Here is a 17,280-nt window from a genome sequence, read left to right as displayed (position 1 = left end):
GGATTGTTAATTTAAAGATATTGTTTGTAATTTTACAGAGTTTTGAGTACAATTTAAAAGAAAAGAAAATGGACAAAGTTAATTTCCGTAAAAGTTAAACATTTTTACAGTGTACCATTGGTCCGTGGTGATGTAATAAGTATGGTTGTGAGGCTCCTCCTTCAATGGAAGTCTTCTCCGGTTCGTTTCTTCTGTTCAGTCTGTCGAGGTCGATGTCTGCAAGTGAAAACATGAACTAACTGGAGAACTGCTTTATAATAGAAAATTTAATTTTAATCGAAAGAGACACTGACACTTTTTTATGTTTAATCCTGTAAAAATGCTTGCTTTTGAACAATCTTTTTTATAAAGTGCTGTAAAAAGAAATGTAACAGTCTGCTGCATTAAAGTACAATATGTGAAAAATAATGTATTTTTGAACAATCATGCATGCAAGCATATTCTAGTACACCCCAAAAACTAAATCAACCCCTTTAAGAGAAGTCTTAAACCCTAAAAAAAAGTTTTTTGTTTATTTTTATGATCTTGATCATTACATTTGGACTTACTTTTTATGTCTTAGGAACAAGAATGTGCAATGGTTATATATGTGCATGTACATGGGAATGTGCTAGAGACCATCCTGAGCTTTTTTGAGACAAAAGACAATAACTTTGAACCGAGTACAATACAAATAAACAAATAGATTGTTTTGTAATACCCATAATCACCACTGGACTGAACCCTTTTTTTATCCAAAGCCCATAACTGTACAACTAATGATATTTTCAAAATTAATATTTTCAAGGGGATTGCCAGAAATCCATTCAATGTGTCTATTGTGTCTGTTTTTTTATATAATCATAAACACATGCACACAAGGAAAGCTGTAGAACTATACAATCCCATTTCAAGAAATATTGCAACATGTCAATTGTCTTGAACCTTTATTTCGCTGACAAAAATATAAAGAAATATTTCCAATGTTTTCACTGACCAATCTAATAGTATTTTGTAAATATATATAAAAAAATGATGACTGCAACACACTTCAAAAAAGTTGGGACAGAGGCAAAATAAAAATTAAAAGATTATAGAATATCCAAGTTAAACTGTTTTGAAACAGTCCATGATCATGGAATGTGGCTTTAGATAAGCGCATGACGAAGCCAAGGAGATATATTCAAGGAGAATAATAAAAAAATATATTTAAATATAATAAACTGTAAGACAAACAGAACCTCAGCTACTTTGATCTCCTGAGATATGGACAACACAAACACATACTGCAGTTTGTCTGTGCGAGTAAACCTCACTCCTCTGATCTCAATAGGCGCTCAACAGACACTAGGGGCTGCAGTCTTTAGCCTCCTTGTTAGAGCGCCTGACTCTCATGCCGGAGACCCGAGTTCGAAACCCGCACAGAGTGGGGTGACAAGGACCCGGGTGGAGGGGTTACACATGGCATGACTATACAAATACAAAAAATAAACTCAAAAAGTGACATCCACAATAAGCTGGTGAATTGGTAATGTGAGGGTATCGTGATGAAATGTAATGTTTTTTTGCTGGTCACGTAAAGTTAAGTTAAATTATATGTTTTATTAATGATAAAACAAAAAGCAGAATTCAGGAGACAAAAATGAAAGCTTTAGCGTTCTGTTAGGAAGACTCAATCGTTAGCCCATCCTGTCTTTTAAAATAGAATACTTTAATCTGTACACTGAGGATTAAATGATTTCATACTGTGTTCTGTAAATCAAAGACCTAAAACTTAACTTACTTGTTTAGCTATATAAGCTGAACTTTTATAAAGACACTTTTATCCATAGCAACTTGCAAATGTAAACTAAATGTATTTATCCAAACTCTCTAGAGCGTCCTGTTTAGAGTACCTTTTCCATTCATCTGGGATCTTACCCTGTCCCTCAAATGTTTTACTGTAGTGTTTTTCCAAATCTTTCTGAAATCTGCACACAAACCACTTCCAGTAGGGCAGTTCAGAGAGGTCAGGAGTGATGCTCCACTTTGCATAATCGTCTCCTGCTGTTCTGTAATCTCTCCAGCAGACTTTTTGTGATTCATTGGGATAAAAAAATAGATTGCTGTTTGCTACTGCTGATGTGCAGATATGGGCAGACAGTTTTTCTGTATTAGAGTAATATATTCCACTTAGTCCACTAACACGATGAAATGAAACACTGTGATCTCCATCATGGTTTTCTATGGTGTTGGTGCAGATGACGTTACAGAATGGACACTGAACCCAACAACACTGACAGAAGTGATCAAACAGTATCTCATATGGTCTGAATCTATAATCCAGATTTACTGGAAAAGTCTTTGTGTTGAAACTACTACTGATGTCTGACACTATAGCAAGAAGTTCTTGTCTTATCACGTCTTCGAGGAGGTTAAAATCATTAACATCATCATGTTTCACTCCACTGAGGTCTTTTTCAGAGAAGATCAGCTCATCTGAGAGCTGCTGTGTGAAACTCTTCAACCACAAACCAGCATCTCCTCTGTTCATTTGAACATGTTTAGTAGATTCACATGCTGCGTCCATGATCTTCTGCTGCAGGAGTTTAATGTTCTCCTTCATCTTGCGTAAAACACTGACACTAAACTTATCAGTGATGTACTGACTGACTTCATCTCTGATGAAACTCTTGAAGTGATCTCTGGGATTATGAATGTAGTTAATGTATTTGTCAAAATCCTCCTCTTCTGCCAGTGTCTTCAGGATGTGTTTCTCCAAATTTGATCTGTTTCCGTTCAGTGATGAACAGTTTGATCTCATTTCACCTGTCAGATCTCTGGCAGTCTTCTTGTAGACACTCTGCTCAATGGGCTCTTTAAGTTTCTGACAGATGATCTCTCCAAAAATGGCAGCTGATGTTGCTCCATGACAGTATTTCTGGAAAATACTATAGTACTCTGCTCTCTTCCTCTCTAAATAGAGAACAGGATCATTGGCTTCCTTGAACAGTCTCTGTTGTTCAGTGATCATCTTGTTTGCTCTCTTACAGATGGAGAGAACTAAAACCATGAAGAATTCATTCTTGAACTTATAATTCACTGGTCCTTCCTGATGTTCTGTTACTCTCATCTTGATGCAACCTGTGAGTTTTTGAATGCAGCTGATGTTGTAGCCCATCTTTGAAATGTTAAATGACTGAATCATTCTTTCTGTTTGCTGTTCAACATCTTTGACTAATGATCTTATTTGAGCTTCATCCTCTGGAGACAGAGTTTGAGTAGATCCAGATGTTCCTTTAACTGTTCGGCAAGCATCCTTTACAGCATCTTGCATCTCTTTTTTTGTGGACCTTTTGAAAATAACATACTCAGAAAAACTCAACACATTGAAAATATTGTAATCACTATCATCTTTTCTGTGGTCTTCAGGGAGACATCCCTGATGGATGTCATTGAGAAGCCTTTTTACATCTGTCAGAATGTCAATGTCTTTGATTGCAGGAGTGTCTGTGATTATCTTCTTTACATACTGTTTCCAAAACACATCAAATTCTTTCTTCAGTGTTTCTTCATCACTTGCTTGGTCTTTGAGTTTTAAGGCAAGTGTTTTGCTCTTTTCATAGAGAGTGTTTTCATGATGTGTCTTCAGAGCATCAATCTTTTTCTTCAGTTCTCGCTGCTGGAGAATCTCATTTAGTTTCCTTTTTGTTTCTTTTACAATGTTTTCCTGAACATCTTTGATTTCAAATGATGATTTCCAGTGAATCAGTATATTTTTATCTTTGTCTTTCTCAAAGAATTCTGACATTGATTTCTCCACTTCTTCACTTGTCTCCTTCAGTTCTGTTTGAAGATCAGTTTCCTCAATTTCATTAATTGCTTCATTTTCTATTTTGTTGTGTAGTTTGTTCTCAGTTTCCATCATGGCACTGCGAAGACTCCAGGACCACTTGCTGTATTCGGTCTCCAGTTTCCTGTAGGCTGAAATCTCCAGAGAATTTCTGAAACTGAAGACGAATTGCTCCTTCAGTAAAGCCTCCCAGAGATCTTTAATACGATCTTTTAAATGTGTCAGCATTATTTTATCTGATTTTGCTGCATGAGACATAATAGTTTCCTTTAGTTCTTGAATATTGTCACAGTAGTTTGGGTTTGGTGGTGCCATGGGTGGGTTTCCCTCCCAAAGATGAGCAAAATACTTCACATCATTCCGTGCATCAAATCTAATGACATCATTGAAACATTCAGCATTATAGACTTCCTCTTCAGCAGCGAGTTTTGTCATCTCATCCAGTGTCTCCTGCAGTCGTCTCCTTCCCTCCTTATTTTTCTCTCCAGCTGTGACGTCTGAAACATTCTGATGCACAAACACACATCTGGGATTCAGTCTGACCTTCTTCATCCTCATGAGGACCTGAACAACAATCTGAAGAATGTCCTGCATCTCAGATGGGTTTTCTCCAAAGATGTTGATCAAGGTCAGGTTTGCAAGACCAGCAACAAATGTGGCCAATTCATTGTCTTGATCTCTTGTTGATCTTCCAGCTAGTTCTAGAGCACGAAGACCCTCAGTATCAACAACCAGAATATAGTCAAAGTTCATCTGTGTCTTCATCTCGTCTGAGACTCTGACCAGCTGCATGAAAGCTCCTCTGGTGCACCTGCCAGCACTGACGGCAAACTGGAGTCCAAACATGGCATTCAGCATGGTGGATTTCCCAGAGCTCTGAAGCCCTAAAACTGACAGAACAAAGACTCTCTGGTCTCCCAGTTTCTGGATGAGTTTATCTAGAACAGCAGAGATCCAGATCACAGGAACATGAGCAGCATCTCCATCCATCAGCTCCAGTGGAAATCCAGAGACCATCATCTCTGCTGCAAGACTCGGGAGAGAAGAGAAGTCAAACTGCAGGTCTTTCTTGTTCTTCTTCACAGATGAACATGATTCATAGATCTGACCGATCTCCCTCATGATGTGCTCCAAACCAAAGCCTGCAGCTTGAAGATCCTCAGATATTCTCTCAAGTTCAGTTTGTTCAGCTTTGAGTTGCTCAGATTTATCATTGTTCTCTTTCAGTCTTACAACTGTGGACCACTTTTCATCATATTTTGTATGTATAGCAGAAAGGTCAGCAGAGATATATTCATCCAGGTGTATTTCAAGCAATTTCAGAAAATATATATTTTTATTTGCAGCATCTGAGTCAATTTCATTAATAAAGTATTTCATAAACTCACTGATGTTAGATTCATGCTGCTGTTCACGGATTACTTTCATTTCTTTTTTCTTTTTAATTATTTCCATTTCGGTCTCATCTGCTCGAGGTCGATGTAGTTCTTTGTTCTTCTGACTCCACTGATGCCACAGTTTCCCCTGATGAGGCAGAAATGAGTCTTTGATTTCTGTCAGATCTTTCTTCTCCAGTAAACTCATCATCTGCTGTGCTGCTTCTCTTCCTCTCCTGCAGTCATCATCATCTTCCTCATCTACTCTGATGTCTGAGTGTTTAGACAAATATTCAAGTCTGAACGTGGAAGATGATTCTGAGAGACAGTCATTAATAGTTCTTCTGATTTCTTCAGATACTTCTGACTGATTTCTGTCTTTCAAACCTAATTTGAATTTCCCTTTCTTTGTCTCAATTACAGTAGAACCATCCTCAGTTAAAAGAAAAATTAGTGGCTTTCGGTCCTTGTACAGGTTTTGGATTTTTGCTGCACTTTTGTCATCCCTGTCGAATCGTGGTACAAGAACAACATTGACTGAGGCCATTTCAGTGAGGATCTGCAGCTGTTTCTCATGGTCTCCTGCATCACCATGTAGATTACAGAACGCAACACAGTCAGTGAATTTATCCGTGTTTTTCCCAGAGGGACTGAACCAGGCGATCTCCACCACTCCATCCATCAGGACTCTGGTTCTGCTGCTGCCTGGGCAGTTCCTGTGGAAGAACGTGTTGTGTTTCTCATTGATCAGACTGTTCATCAGCTGAGACTTGGATGAAGACACAGAGCCAAACCTTAAGAAAGACACCATTGGAGTTTGTGCCTTATAGATTGGATGGGTTTGACTAATGATCTTATTGTTGGTGTTTCTCATCTTCCAGCTCTTGTTGATTTGTCTGAATGTCCAGAGAGGAAACTCAATCTGTTGTGTGTCTGGATCAGGAATAAGCAGAGGCAGAGCGTACTGACACTGGGAGAGTTTAGTGACCATCAGCTGCTTTAGGAAACCATCAGCACAATGAAACACGGCCATCTGAACATCCATCGGGTGAATTTGCTCAGATAAGCTTGTTCCTTTCGTGGATAAAGTTACATCTTTAAAAACATCATCAAAAATATCACCCTCATTTTTAGAGTATTTGTCTCTTCGTTGTGTGTGATCCTGTTCTTTGCCCTTATCACTATTTATGTATCTCACTCTGTAGTTCATCATCAGTAGTTTTTGAAGGAAAGTCTGAATCAGCTCCTCTTCAGCACAAAATTCATGTGATTGTACTGAATGTGTTGTTAACTGAAGAACATCTGAAGTACTCAGTTTATTTTGTTGCCAGCCTTCAAGATGAAGTCTGTGAAATAGGTTATATTTTTTATCATCTTCCTGTTGTAGGCATTGATCTGGTCTGACTCTTGTTAACAAGTCTTTGTTTTTTCCCTGTTAAAAAAAAAGAAACAATTTTGATTAGTGGTATTAAAGAACCAAACAATACAATCATTCTAGTCTGACCATTAAATTTTGTGAGTGTGTTGTATTTTGTACAAAAAGCTAAATGTAGAAAAACTCTTATTATAAACGTTGTTTTCCCCTGCATTCTTATTTTTCCTCAATTGTTTACACAGTAGAATCCATTCTTTTAACCAAACATCAAACACCATAATGACATTGAGAGAAAACAGTAACTATAACTATAAACACTTCCTACATTTTAGTTTCTCAAAATTCATCAGTATTTTAGTCAGGTTTTTAGAGCAAGCTCTGAATATTTTCAACTTCATAACATAATACTACTGTGTATCTAACTAAAGTTTAGCAAGTATGATGGTAAAAAAAAAAAAAAAACCCTGAATGTATGGCTTATCACGAGTATTGTTTGTAGAAAAATTCTGCTTATTTTGAAGAACAGTCAAAAACATCAGGTCCTGAGGCTTTGTGTTCTGTCCATATATTTGCGCAAGGGGCAAACTGGACAGAGAAAAACCAGGTTTGGGTGTGCCTCCAGGGGCGGCGCTTGCAGGTTCATCACCTGGTCCCGAAAGGGAGTGGTAGGAATCTTGGGCACATATCCAGGCCGGAGTCTCAGGATAACTTGAGTGTACGCCGGGGCCAAATTCTAGGCACGATTCGTCGACCGAAAATGCGTGCAGGTCTTCCCTCTTAATGGAGGCCAATGCAACCAGGAGTACTTTCTTCCAAGACAGGATTTTTAACTCTGCTGACTGCAAGGGCTCGATGGTCACTCTCTGCAGTGTCGTAAGCACCAGAGACAATTCCCAAGAGGGTATCAAGTGAGGGCGAGGAGGATTTTGTCTTCTCGCACCCCTCAGGAACCTGATGATCTGGTCGTGTTTTTCCAGCGACTTATCCTCGATTGGAACCAGACATGGAGTTTCCAGAGGTCTGGACGTGGGTGACATGGGGTGCCCCGTCTCTGAGAAAGCAGGTCTTTCCTCAGAAGAATGGGCCAAGGAGGGGCTGTAACAAAGCATCAGTACTAGGAACCAGGTCCAGTTGACCTGCTCCTTGTCCTCCATGACTTTGCACAGTGTCTGTGCAAGAAGGCTCACTGGGGGGAACGCATACTTGCGTAGGTCCCGGGGCCAGCTGTGTGCCAGTGCATCCGTGCTGAGGGTCCACTCGGTCAGGAGGTAAAACAACTGGCAGTGCGACGTGTCTGGGGCAGCAAAGAGATCTACCTGTGCGGTCCAGAAGCGCCTCCAAATCAGCTGGACCATCTGGGAATGGAGTCTCTACTCTCCCGGGAGCACTTCCTGTCGTGAGAGCTCGTTGGCTGCACGATTGAGCAGGCCAGGGATATAAGTAACCTCAGATGCTTCTGACTCCATAGGAGATGGCGAGTTGCGACATGCAGCAGGAGCGTAGATCACCCTGATGGAAAATTTACGTAGTGCTGTCCGTACAGAGACTGCTTGCCTTGTACTGCCAATTTGAAGCGGCAACTCGAGGCAGGTGATGTGTCAATGCAGTTGAGGCCGTGTCCACAGACCTAAAGCTGCATGCCCTTGTAAGTGGTCCCCCAGCCGGTGGCAGAGGCATCTGTGAAGACCACAGCGTGTCTGGACACTCGAAACCCAGTACAAGCCCCGTTGCCATGAAGCCATTGCTGGAGCGGGCTCATCTGAAGCAATCTGAGTGATGTCACAGCGGCTGCGGATGCCATATTCCCCAGGAGCGTGTGGCCGCTGTTCTGTGTTTGTAGTAATTCAAGCAATTCAAAACCGACTGAACACGTTCCTCTGTGAGGCATGCTGTTAGGTTGACCGAGTCCAACTCCATACCGAGAAAAGAGATCCTCTGCACAATGGCGAGTTTACTCTTCTCCCACTTGATCCGAACGTAGATTGACCGGTATTGACCGGTGAGAGTAGGAACGTAGATTGACCGGTAAATCGAGAGCTTCACCTTGCGGCTCAGCTCTTTCTTCACCACGACAGACCGGTACATCGACCGCATTACTGCAGAAGCTGCACCGATCCGTCGGTCAATCTCCCGTTCCATCCTTCCCTCACTCGTGAACAAGACCCCAAGATACTTAAACTCCTCCACTTGAGGCAGGAACTCTCCACCAACCTGAAGTAGGCAAGCCACCTTTTTCCAACTGAGGACCATGGCCTCGGATTTGGAGGTGCTGATTCTCATCCCAGCCGCTTCACACTCGGCTGCAAACCGTCCTAGTGCATGCTGAAGGTCCTGGTCTGAAGGGGCCAACACGACAACATCATCTGCAAAGAGCAGAGACGAAATCGTGTTGTTCCCAAACCCGACACCCTCCGGCCAGTGGTGTAGTCTACGTGATACGCAGGTATACGCCGTATACCCACTAGGAAATGCCAAGTATTTCCGTATACCCACTAAAAAAAGCTTGAGGATACGTAACAACTTCATTTTGTGACAGAACTTTCACACTTTCATTCATAAATTCACCGCGTCTGTGTTTGCAATGGACACAGATCAAATCGCGTGAATATTAAAAACTCAAAGAGACTGCAGTTGTTCAACGCGTCTCTGGGAATGAGCGCTCAATGTGTGCTCTACTACACACACACACACTAAAGCAAGCGCGTGCTTGTGTCAGCGCTTCACTGTAGCTGTATGAGGACATGATGTAGCTACACATGACACATGAACTTCATCACAGAGCTCCTATGAGAGTCACTTCATGAGAATTTCACCATTTCATTTGATAAAACTATCGCCATTCATTCATATCATACACACACAGAAACTGTAATGTCTTTACGACAACCTGTCAAAATAAAAGTTCGGTATAAACTCAAAGAAATTATGAAAGAAATTGCACAGTAAAATGTACTGTAAAATAATAATAATGATGAAATCTATTAAAACTTATTTTAAAAAGGAATCACACAAGTTTTCATACATGTTTTAATTTAAACAGTAAACTTGCCAAAACAATAACACAATTTTCTTTCAAAAGCACCATTTCTAAAAGTAAATTTGTATTTGTGCCTATAATGTTTTATTTTTATTTTTTTTATTGTCAGCTGATAAAACCTGTGCTTCAGGGACCATATTCATATAACATCTAAGGCTAAATGTAGAAAATCAGTCCAGTCTCCTCAGCTGTAAATGTCATTGGCTGTTAAAGTCTTGTGTTGCTTACATGTTGATAACACTTAGTCTCATAATGCTCTCAATTACATGTCGTTGCATACTGTATGCATTAGTGAGCGTGGTGGTGCTTATGGGGTGATGAGACGGGTTCGGGGGGTGGGGTGGGGGGGGGGGGGGGGGTCACAGTATACTCAGTATACTCACTACAAAAAACTAGACTACACCACTGCCTCCGGCCCCTGGCTGCACCTAGAAATTCTGTCCATAAAAATGATGAACAGAACCGGCGACAAAGGGCAGCCCTGCCGAAGTCCAACATGCACCGGGAAGAAGTCTGACTTACTGCCGGGCAATGCGAACCAAGCTCCTGCTTCGGTCGTACAGGGACCGGACAGCCCTTAGCAAAGGACCCCGGACCCCATACTCCCGGAGCACCCTCCACAGGCCGCCACGAGGGACACAGTCGAATGCCTTCTCCAAATCCACAAAGCACATGTGGATTGGTTGGGCAAACTCCCATGAACCCTCCAGCACCCTGTAGAGGGTATAGAGCTGGTCCAGTGTTCCACGGCCTGGACGAAAACCGCATTGTTCCTCCTGAATCTGAGGTTCTACTATCGGCCGTATTCTCCTCTCCAGTACCCTGGCATATACTTTCCCAGGGAGACTGAGAAGTGTGATCCCCCTGTAGTTGGAACACACCCTCCGGTCCCCCTTCTTAAAAAGAGGGACCACCACCCCGGTCTGCCATCCCAGAGGCACTGTCCCCGACTGCCACGCGATGCTGCAGAGATGTGTCAGCTAAAACAGCCCCACAACATCCAGAGACTTGAGGTACTCGGGGCGGATCTCATCCACCCCCGGTGCCTTGCCCCCGAGGAGTTTCTTGACTACCTCGGTGACTTCAGCTTGGGTGATGGACGAGTCCACCCCTGAGCCCTCAGCCTCTGCTTCCTCAATGGAAGACGTTAACATGTTTTTTATTTTCCAAATTGAATAAAATGCTAAATTCTAAAGCAAACTACTGTAAATAAATATTTCCTTTAATGCATTAAAATATTAATTTTAGTATACAAAGGGATGTAATGGAATATTCTCCTTCACTGTATTGCTTAAATTAGATTAAAAAAAAGTAATAATTTATATATATTTCTATCATTGTTTTATCAATGCAGCCAATATTAAAAATGTGCACTCACGCCATATTTTTCTCCAGTCTCCGATGTTGTAGTGTCTTCCATTCTTTCTTTATTGATTGTAGGTTCTGAACAACAATCTGCTTTAAGGGAAGCAGAAATAAAACACATGCAATTTAACCCTTGTGCGTCAATTAAAAAAAGTTACACATAGGTCCATATTAGACAAAAATGTCCGTGTCAAAACACTATCATAAAAAAATGTGAAGTAGGAGCACAGACTTAAGTTTGTTCTCATTTTAAAAAAGTTTCCCTTGGCAGATTATTGCTGGAGTAAAAACTGTAAAAAGTAAAACCAAAAAAAAGGTTTTATAGGTTTAAGTTTATGAAAATAATTTATGAACATTATTTTATATAAAATTTATATTTTATTAAACAAGTTGAACTCTTAAACGGGTAGAAAAACAAAGCCATACATCTAAACAAGTTGATTTCCAAATTTGAGGATGATATCTCAAAAAATGTGCTTTCATTAAGATTTTGTTTGGGCACAATACCACATTTTCCCCATTGGACGCCAGCAAAACTCCACTGGTGCACACAGTGGTTGGATTTGTTATTTGCAGTTGAGTTTCTCTCTCTCAAATATTACAAGCACACACGCACATATTTTTTATTTCACAAACCACATTCTGACATCCACACCAACACAATTATCGCTGCAGAATTTATCCAATTGGCTCTATAATATGCAGAAGCAGAAAACAGGAATAAAGCGAGTATTTGCTTTATAGGTCAAACCTGAAAAAATGGCACCATCTGGTAAAAAAAAATATATAGTAAAAATAAACATTTTGAAGCCTTGCCAACAGAATGAAAGCCACTAAACAAAGATTGCATCATTTTATATTGTTAAATGGCCTTGGGATTAAAAATTGCAGCTTTAATGGGTTTCATTGCAGACATTTTTGTCCAAAAGGCGCTGAGAGGAACTATTTTGTGTACCTAGTGCAGAATTGATTTCTTAAAGGAAATGAGGGTGAAATAGTAAAATACCAACCCAATAATCATATCCAAAAAAAATGCACACCTGTGCCAGATTAAATGCAGTTAGCATAAACACAGGCAAAGTTATAAAAAAAAACGAAACTAAAAAATACAAAAATGTCCACAAGGATGCACAAGTGTTAAAAAAAAAGAGCCTTTAACCAGTTTAGAAAAGGAATACAGTGCAAATGAATTATACTTATATTGCACAGCTGTCTGCGTTTAAATTAATCTACAGTTCTGGCGAATTATAAAGTTAATGTAATATCCCATAAAATTCTGAGATAATTATTCCCTCAAGAAATTCATGTATTTTTTTATTTTTTATTATTTTGATACTTATATTTCCATCCCTGGTTGATTTATTGTTGAAATTATTGAATGGAAAAGTTAAATTATTTAAAACAGACATTCGGCCCTATTTTAACAATCTGAAAAACGCGATCAAACGCGAAACGCAAGTAACTTTGTGGGCGGATCTCTATTATACCGGCGGGATAAATGACTCTTGCGCTCGACGCAAATCTAAAAGGGGTTGGTCTGAAGTAGCTTCATTACTCATAGGTGTGATTTGAAATAAACCAATCAGAGCGTCCTCTCACATTCCCTTTAAGAGCAGGCGCGCTTGTTCCATGGCGGATTGCTATTATAACGGCGGATTTGCCAGGCGCGCACCAGGAGCGGTTCACAGCCGAGAATAGCGACGCTCTTGTCAGGGCCGTAAAACACAGAGAAGTGACATTCTATGGGGATGAGAGAAACCCACCCAAATTAGCTTCGGTTAAGCAGGCGTATAATAATTAGGGTAAATGTGTAAGCTAGATTTATGCCTATTTTTTTCACATCTTCATGGACACAACAATGATTTCCCTCATGTGTTAATATGTTTCCTTGTAATAATGTATGATTTGCAAAAATGAAAACTGCTGCGTCTGTTTAGATTAGAGAATCAAAGTGTATTCGCATTGTTCACACATAATTGCCAAGCACGCGCCCTTAAAATAGCATATGACTAACACGCAACGCGCCACTAACTTTAGACTAGGTTTTTCCTTTTCAGTGGCGGAATTGTTTTCTGGAACTGCAAAATAGCACCAGGGAACGTTTGCGCTGAACCACCCCGCTAAATAGGAATTTATTTTGCACCCCACGGGTGCAAAATAGGAATGATTCATGCATCGGTGTACAAAGTCAATTGCGATAAGTGCAAGATAGGGCCCATTGTGTCTAATCTAGATAGACTGAATGACCAACCTAATTAAATTAATTTTAAAATCTAAATCTAATCTAAATTTGAAATATAATATTGAATATAATATTGAGCATGTGTATCAATGCAGTTCTATTTGTACTAGTATATTTGATTCTATAATCAAAGTAATAGAATTGCATCAAGGGCAAATACACATTAGAATAAACAACATGTTAAACACCAGGAAACCAAATCTGTGTTCTTACCACTTTGTGATTCACTGTTTTTCAGGCCTTCTCTCTGTTTTAACACTGTGTTATACATCTCTCCTGTGTAACGCTGCTGGTTATTCTCATTAAACAGAAGCTCAATCTTGTTCATCAGGTCGCTCATCTCTGATTGGTTGTTCATCATCTTGTTGCAAGAGTGAAATCTTCCTCCACATTTCTCCAGCAGCTGCTCCAGAACAGGGTCATTCTTTAGATAATCTTTTATTGTGTCACACTCTTCTTCTCTCTCGTAGGTGAAGAGAATGATGACAAACTGAAAAACCTTGTCTCCAAACACTTTCCGAAGCCATTCAAGACCCATCTTATCAGCATCTGTTAACTGACCCAGTCGCACAACAAAGATGAAGATGTGGATTTTATGTTCATTCACTAGTTGATCAATGAGAGTATCCACAGAGTCAGTCTCATGTAAGTCAATCATGTTGATCAAGGAGATATGATGTTCTGATATCTCCTTTTGTAAAGGAACAATCCTGGATGTTTCAGTTTTAATTGGATTTTCTTCTCCAAGCAGAATGTTTTCACGTTCAAACTGGACAGATGCTGAGTTTCCAAACAGTACAATTGTCAGATCTAAATAAACAACACCAAAGAAATCCAGAATTTAATCCACACAATGAAAAGCACCACAATAAATGATCTGATCGGTGTCGCAAAGTGTCATATAATATCAGTATTAGTTTTATATCACACTTTGTTGCTATAAAAGAATTTAATAATCTTACTGTCAGTGTGATCCAAATCTGGACTACCGCCAACTTCAAAACAAACACAACACACACATTATGTAATGAAAAAATAGCAGTGCAAGCAATTTAAATCTATAACAGTTCATAATTTCATAAAGATACTTACACTTGGGGGGGTTTATTTCCATGCTGTTTCTTCTTCTTCCAGGAAACGTCAGACCAGCTGCTGCAGAGCAAAAAGCATTCAAATAAAGCTTTAGACTATATTGAGTAGTAATGCAATGTGGATTATACGTGAATAACAAAAATCAAATACTATTAATTAAAATGAATGTAAATTAGCTACAGTTACATACATATGAATGATCTGTTTCTTTTTATGGACTACAGTACATTACCATTTATTGATTACAATATCTATCAACCCAATTTTCCAGGTTCTTCATACGTAGGAAACGTATTAATTTCTGGTGGATTTTTTTTTGTACTGTTAATTTTAATGTTGAAATTTAGACATTATTGTTAAAATGTCCCATCTTTTTTATTTTTATTTAAATGAACTCAATTGCATTATTGAGCAACACAAAACATTCTGTGGACTCTTGAAACTTTGACACCGCCCGATCAGTTTGGTAATCAAATGCAGTTGTCACTCTCAATAAGAACTGAAGTGTGTGAACATATTTAACCGTACAACAGGACTGACAACCATATTCTGCAGCTGAATAGGCCAAGATCACATTAGGAAGACTGATCAAGACACACTTTCATGCACAGTTTGTGTACTCACATTCGCTTTCCTTGTTGGCCATTGTGTCGTCCACTGATGCCATCAGTGCCTTTATTTAGTGCTGAATAAACACACTTGGCATCTGAGCTTCTTGTGAGCCGTTTCACTGCTCATTGTGCAACTGGTAATTACATTCATTCAGGGTTGAACAACTGTGTGGTTCTGCCAAAATAAATAAATAAAACAAATAAGCTAAACATTTGAGAAGTGACATGGGAAGCACAGCAATATATGTTTTTGTAATACCTTACAAAGTTTTTTAAAAGGCATCATAATAAAGACAACAAGTGACATGTAAAACTGGTTTGGAGGTTGGGTGTATTATTTGTAATGCAACAGCAGGCATTACTGTCATTTGTTGTAATAGATCACGTTGCAGAAACACTTTACAAAACACCCCGTGCACTTTTACTTTGGGTTTAAAAGTTAACAGCATCTACGTTTACAGTCTCTGTCTGTTTGATTGTCTCTGGTCAGCATTCGTCAAGAGTCTAACATTTCTAGCGTAGGAAAGACCAGACTTACAACCAGCTATAAGACACACAACACAGTCCTCTACAACCAAAAAAATAAATAGAAAGACCAACACAGACTCTTGTTGTCAACGGATTTCAACAACCACCTAAGGCCCCACCAACCACCTAAGACCCCACCAATCAGTAACTACATTTACACGCACTCAAATAATATGTTAGTAATCAGACTGATGGCTCAATCAGGCTGAAAACGAGCTCTTCATATTGAGCTCGTTCTGAAATTTCTAAAAACCGAAAGGCGTGGTGTAGACTTCAAATAATCCGATCAACTGGACAAAGTTAAACATGTAAATTCCTGAATATGACTGTTCTCAATTGGATTCAAAAATACCTTGCACATGTGTGCAGTGCCATGATGTGCATGTTTACATGTTTTACGTCACACAAACATGTGTATGATTATTTACGAATTGGAAATCGGAGTATTTACCCATATTTTCCAGAAAGTCGCACTGTGGCAAAATTGCGTTGAGGAAAAAAAAATATATAAGTCATATTTGTTATACATTCATAAATAATGTGAAATACCAGTGCATAACATAACTTATAATGTTGTTCAGATAAACCGTATTTATTATTAATGCCAAGCCTAAATTAATTTACAGAACAAAAGTGAAGAGCACGGAGAGGTAACTGTACAACAGAAACTCCTCTGCCGGCAGCGCCCTGTTCAAGAAACACTTCTGTAAACCTTTTCCTCCAGCTCAGGCCAACGGGATTTGTGTCCATGATTAGCTCCTTTATTCTTCAATTTACTAAGTGTTATTTCACCAGTCTCACTAATTCTTCGCTTTCATCAAATTTGCATTCTGGAGTTTTTGTGAGCACACTGTAAACAACTGACTCACAGGGACATTATTGCGGTGGCTTTCTGGGCACTTATACGCATGCGCTGAAGTTTTATTCGGAATACATGTAATCTGAATCAGATTGCACCGTTTAAGGGTTCATATTAACAGAACATCCAGAATCTGATGAAATCTGACTGACAGAAATTAATGCATGTAGACAAATCCAGTGAGATTTCTGTTGTCAGTCAAACTACAACCACTTACTACAGTATGATTTCAGCTGTTTCTGTCACAGCACATGTCTGTCTCCGTGGTGAATGAGCTGCTTTAACCTAGTGCAGTATTTATGATTTTATCATCAACAACACTGTGCTCATTCTGTAAAGGAGAACTGAGCCTGGTTTCTGCACTACTAACATTTTGTTTTGAATTAAACGGCCTTACACTCAATGACAATCTTAACGATTAAACATTCAGCTGCAAATTGTAAATTTTTATTTAAAATCATTTAGATTTTATGATATTTTAATATAGTGTATATGTTACCAAATGTTTTTAGTTCACAACACTAAAAAAAAACACAGACACAGATTTGTTTGAGATAAAAATATATAGATAAAAATGAAAGACACTAGACAGTACTTGCATTTATAATGCTTGTTATATCTTGAACTGTTCTATATTTACATATAATATTTTACATAACAAAACATATTCAATGAAGAAAGCTAAAAAGAGCGATACCTGCGTGTCAAGGTGTCGTTGAATCTCTTTATGAACAAGGAAGAAGTTTCTCAGTGTTTACAGGAGGGTGGAGTCTGTGAGCTTCAGTTGCCTTTTCTCCCTCCGGCATGTGAAATAATTTATGTATCCAGAATGAACAAAACAAGAGGACAAGGCAGAAAAACATTCAAAATCATCTTCTTATCTTCTTAATATCAGAACATCTGAGAGCTGCTGTGTGAAACTCTTCAACCAAATACCAACATTACCTCTGTTCACTTGAACATGTTCAGTAGATCCATGTGCTG

At 39.1% G+C, this 17,280-nt stretch overlaps 1 protein-coding gene across 3 annotated transcripts; it reads right to left on the bottom strand.

Moving 5' to 3' along the window:
- Positions 1–525: 525 nt before the first annotated feature.
- LOC306999961 (interferon-induced very large GTPase 1-like) lies at positions 526–17,048 on the bottom strand. Of its 3 annotated transcripts, none has more exons than XM_079615111.1 (7): positions 16,994–17,048; positions 14,923–15,084; positions 14,299–14,358; positions 14,169–14,201; positions 13,420–14,016; positions 10,978–11,057; positions 526–6,619 (listed from the first exon to the last, which is right to left on the bottom strand). In XM_079615111.1, exons 2-7 carry the CDS (start codon positions 14,963–14,965, stop codon positions 1,829–1,831), a joined length of 5,604 nt encoding a protein of 1,867 aa, XP_079471237.1. In that variant the 5' UTR covers positions 14,966–15,084; positions 16,994–17,048; the 3' UTR covers positions 526–1,828. The 3 variants fall into 3 exon arrangements, with proteins under 3 accessions (XP_079471237.1, XP_079471239.1, XP_079471238.1); XM_079615113.1 differs by having other exon boundaries at positions 14,873–15,084; positions 16,994–17,035; XM_079615112.1 differs by having other exon boundaries at positions 10,978–11,054; positions 16,994–17,035.
- Between the last annotated feature and the right edge of the window lie 232 nt (positions 17,049–17,280).

This window comes from Phoxinus phoxinus (genome assembly GCF_949152265.1).
Source record: "Phoxinus phoxinus genome assembly, chromosome: 1".
NCBI classification, from domain to species: Eukaryota; Metazoa; Chordata; class Actinopteri; order Cypriniformes; family Leuciscidae; genus Phoxinus; species Phoxinus phoxinus.
Note: the sequence above shows the minus strand (reverse complement) of the source record. Positions and strands in the feature narration are given on the sequence as shown.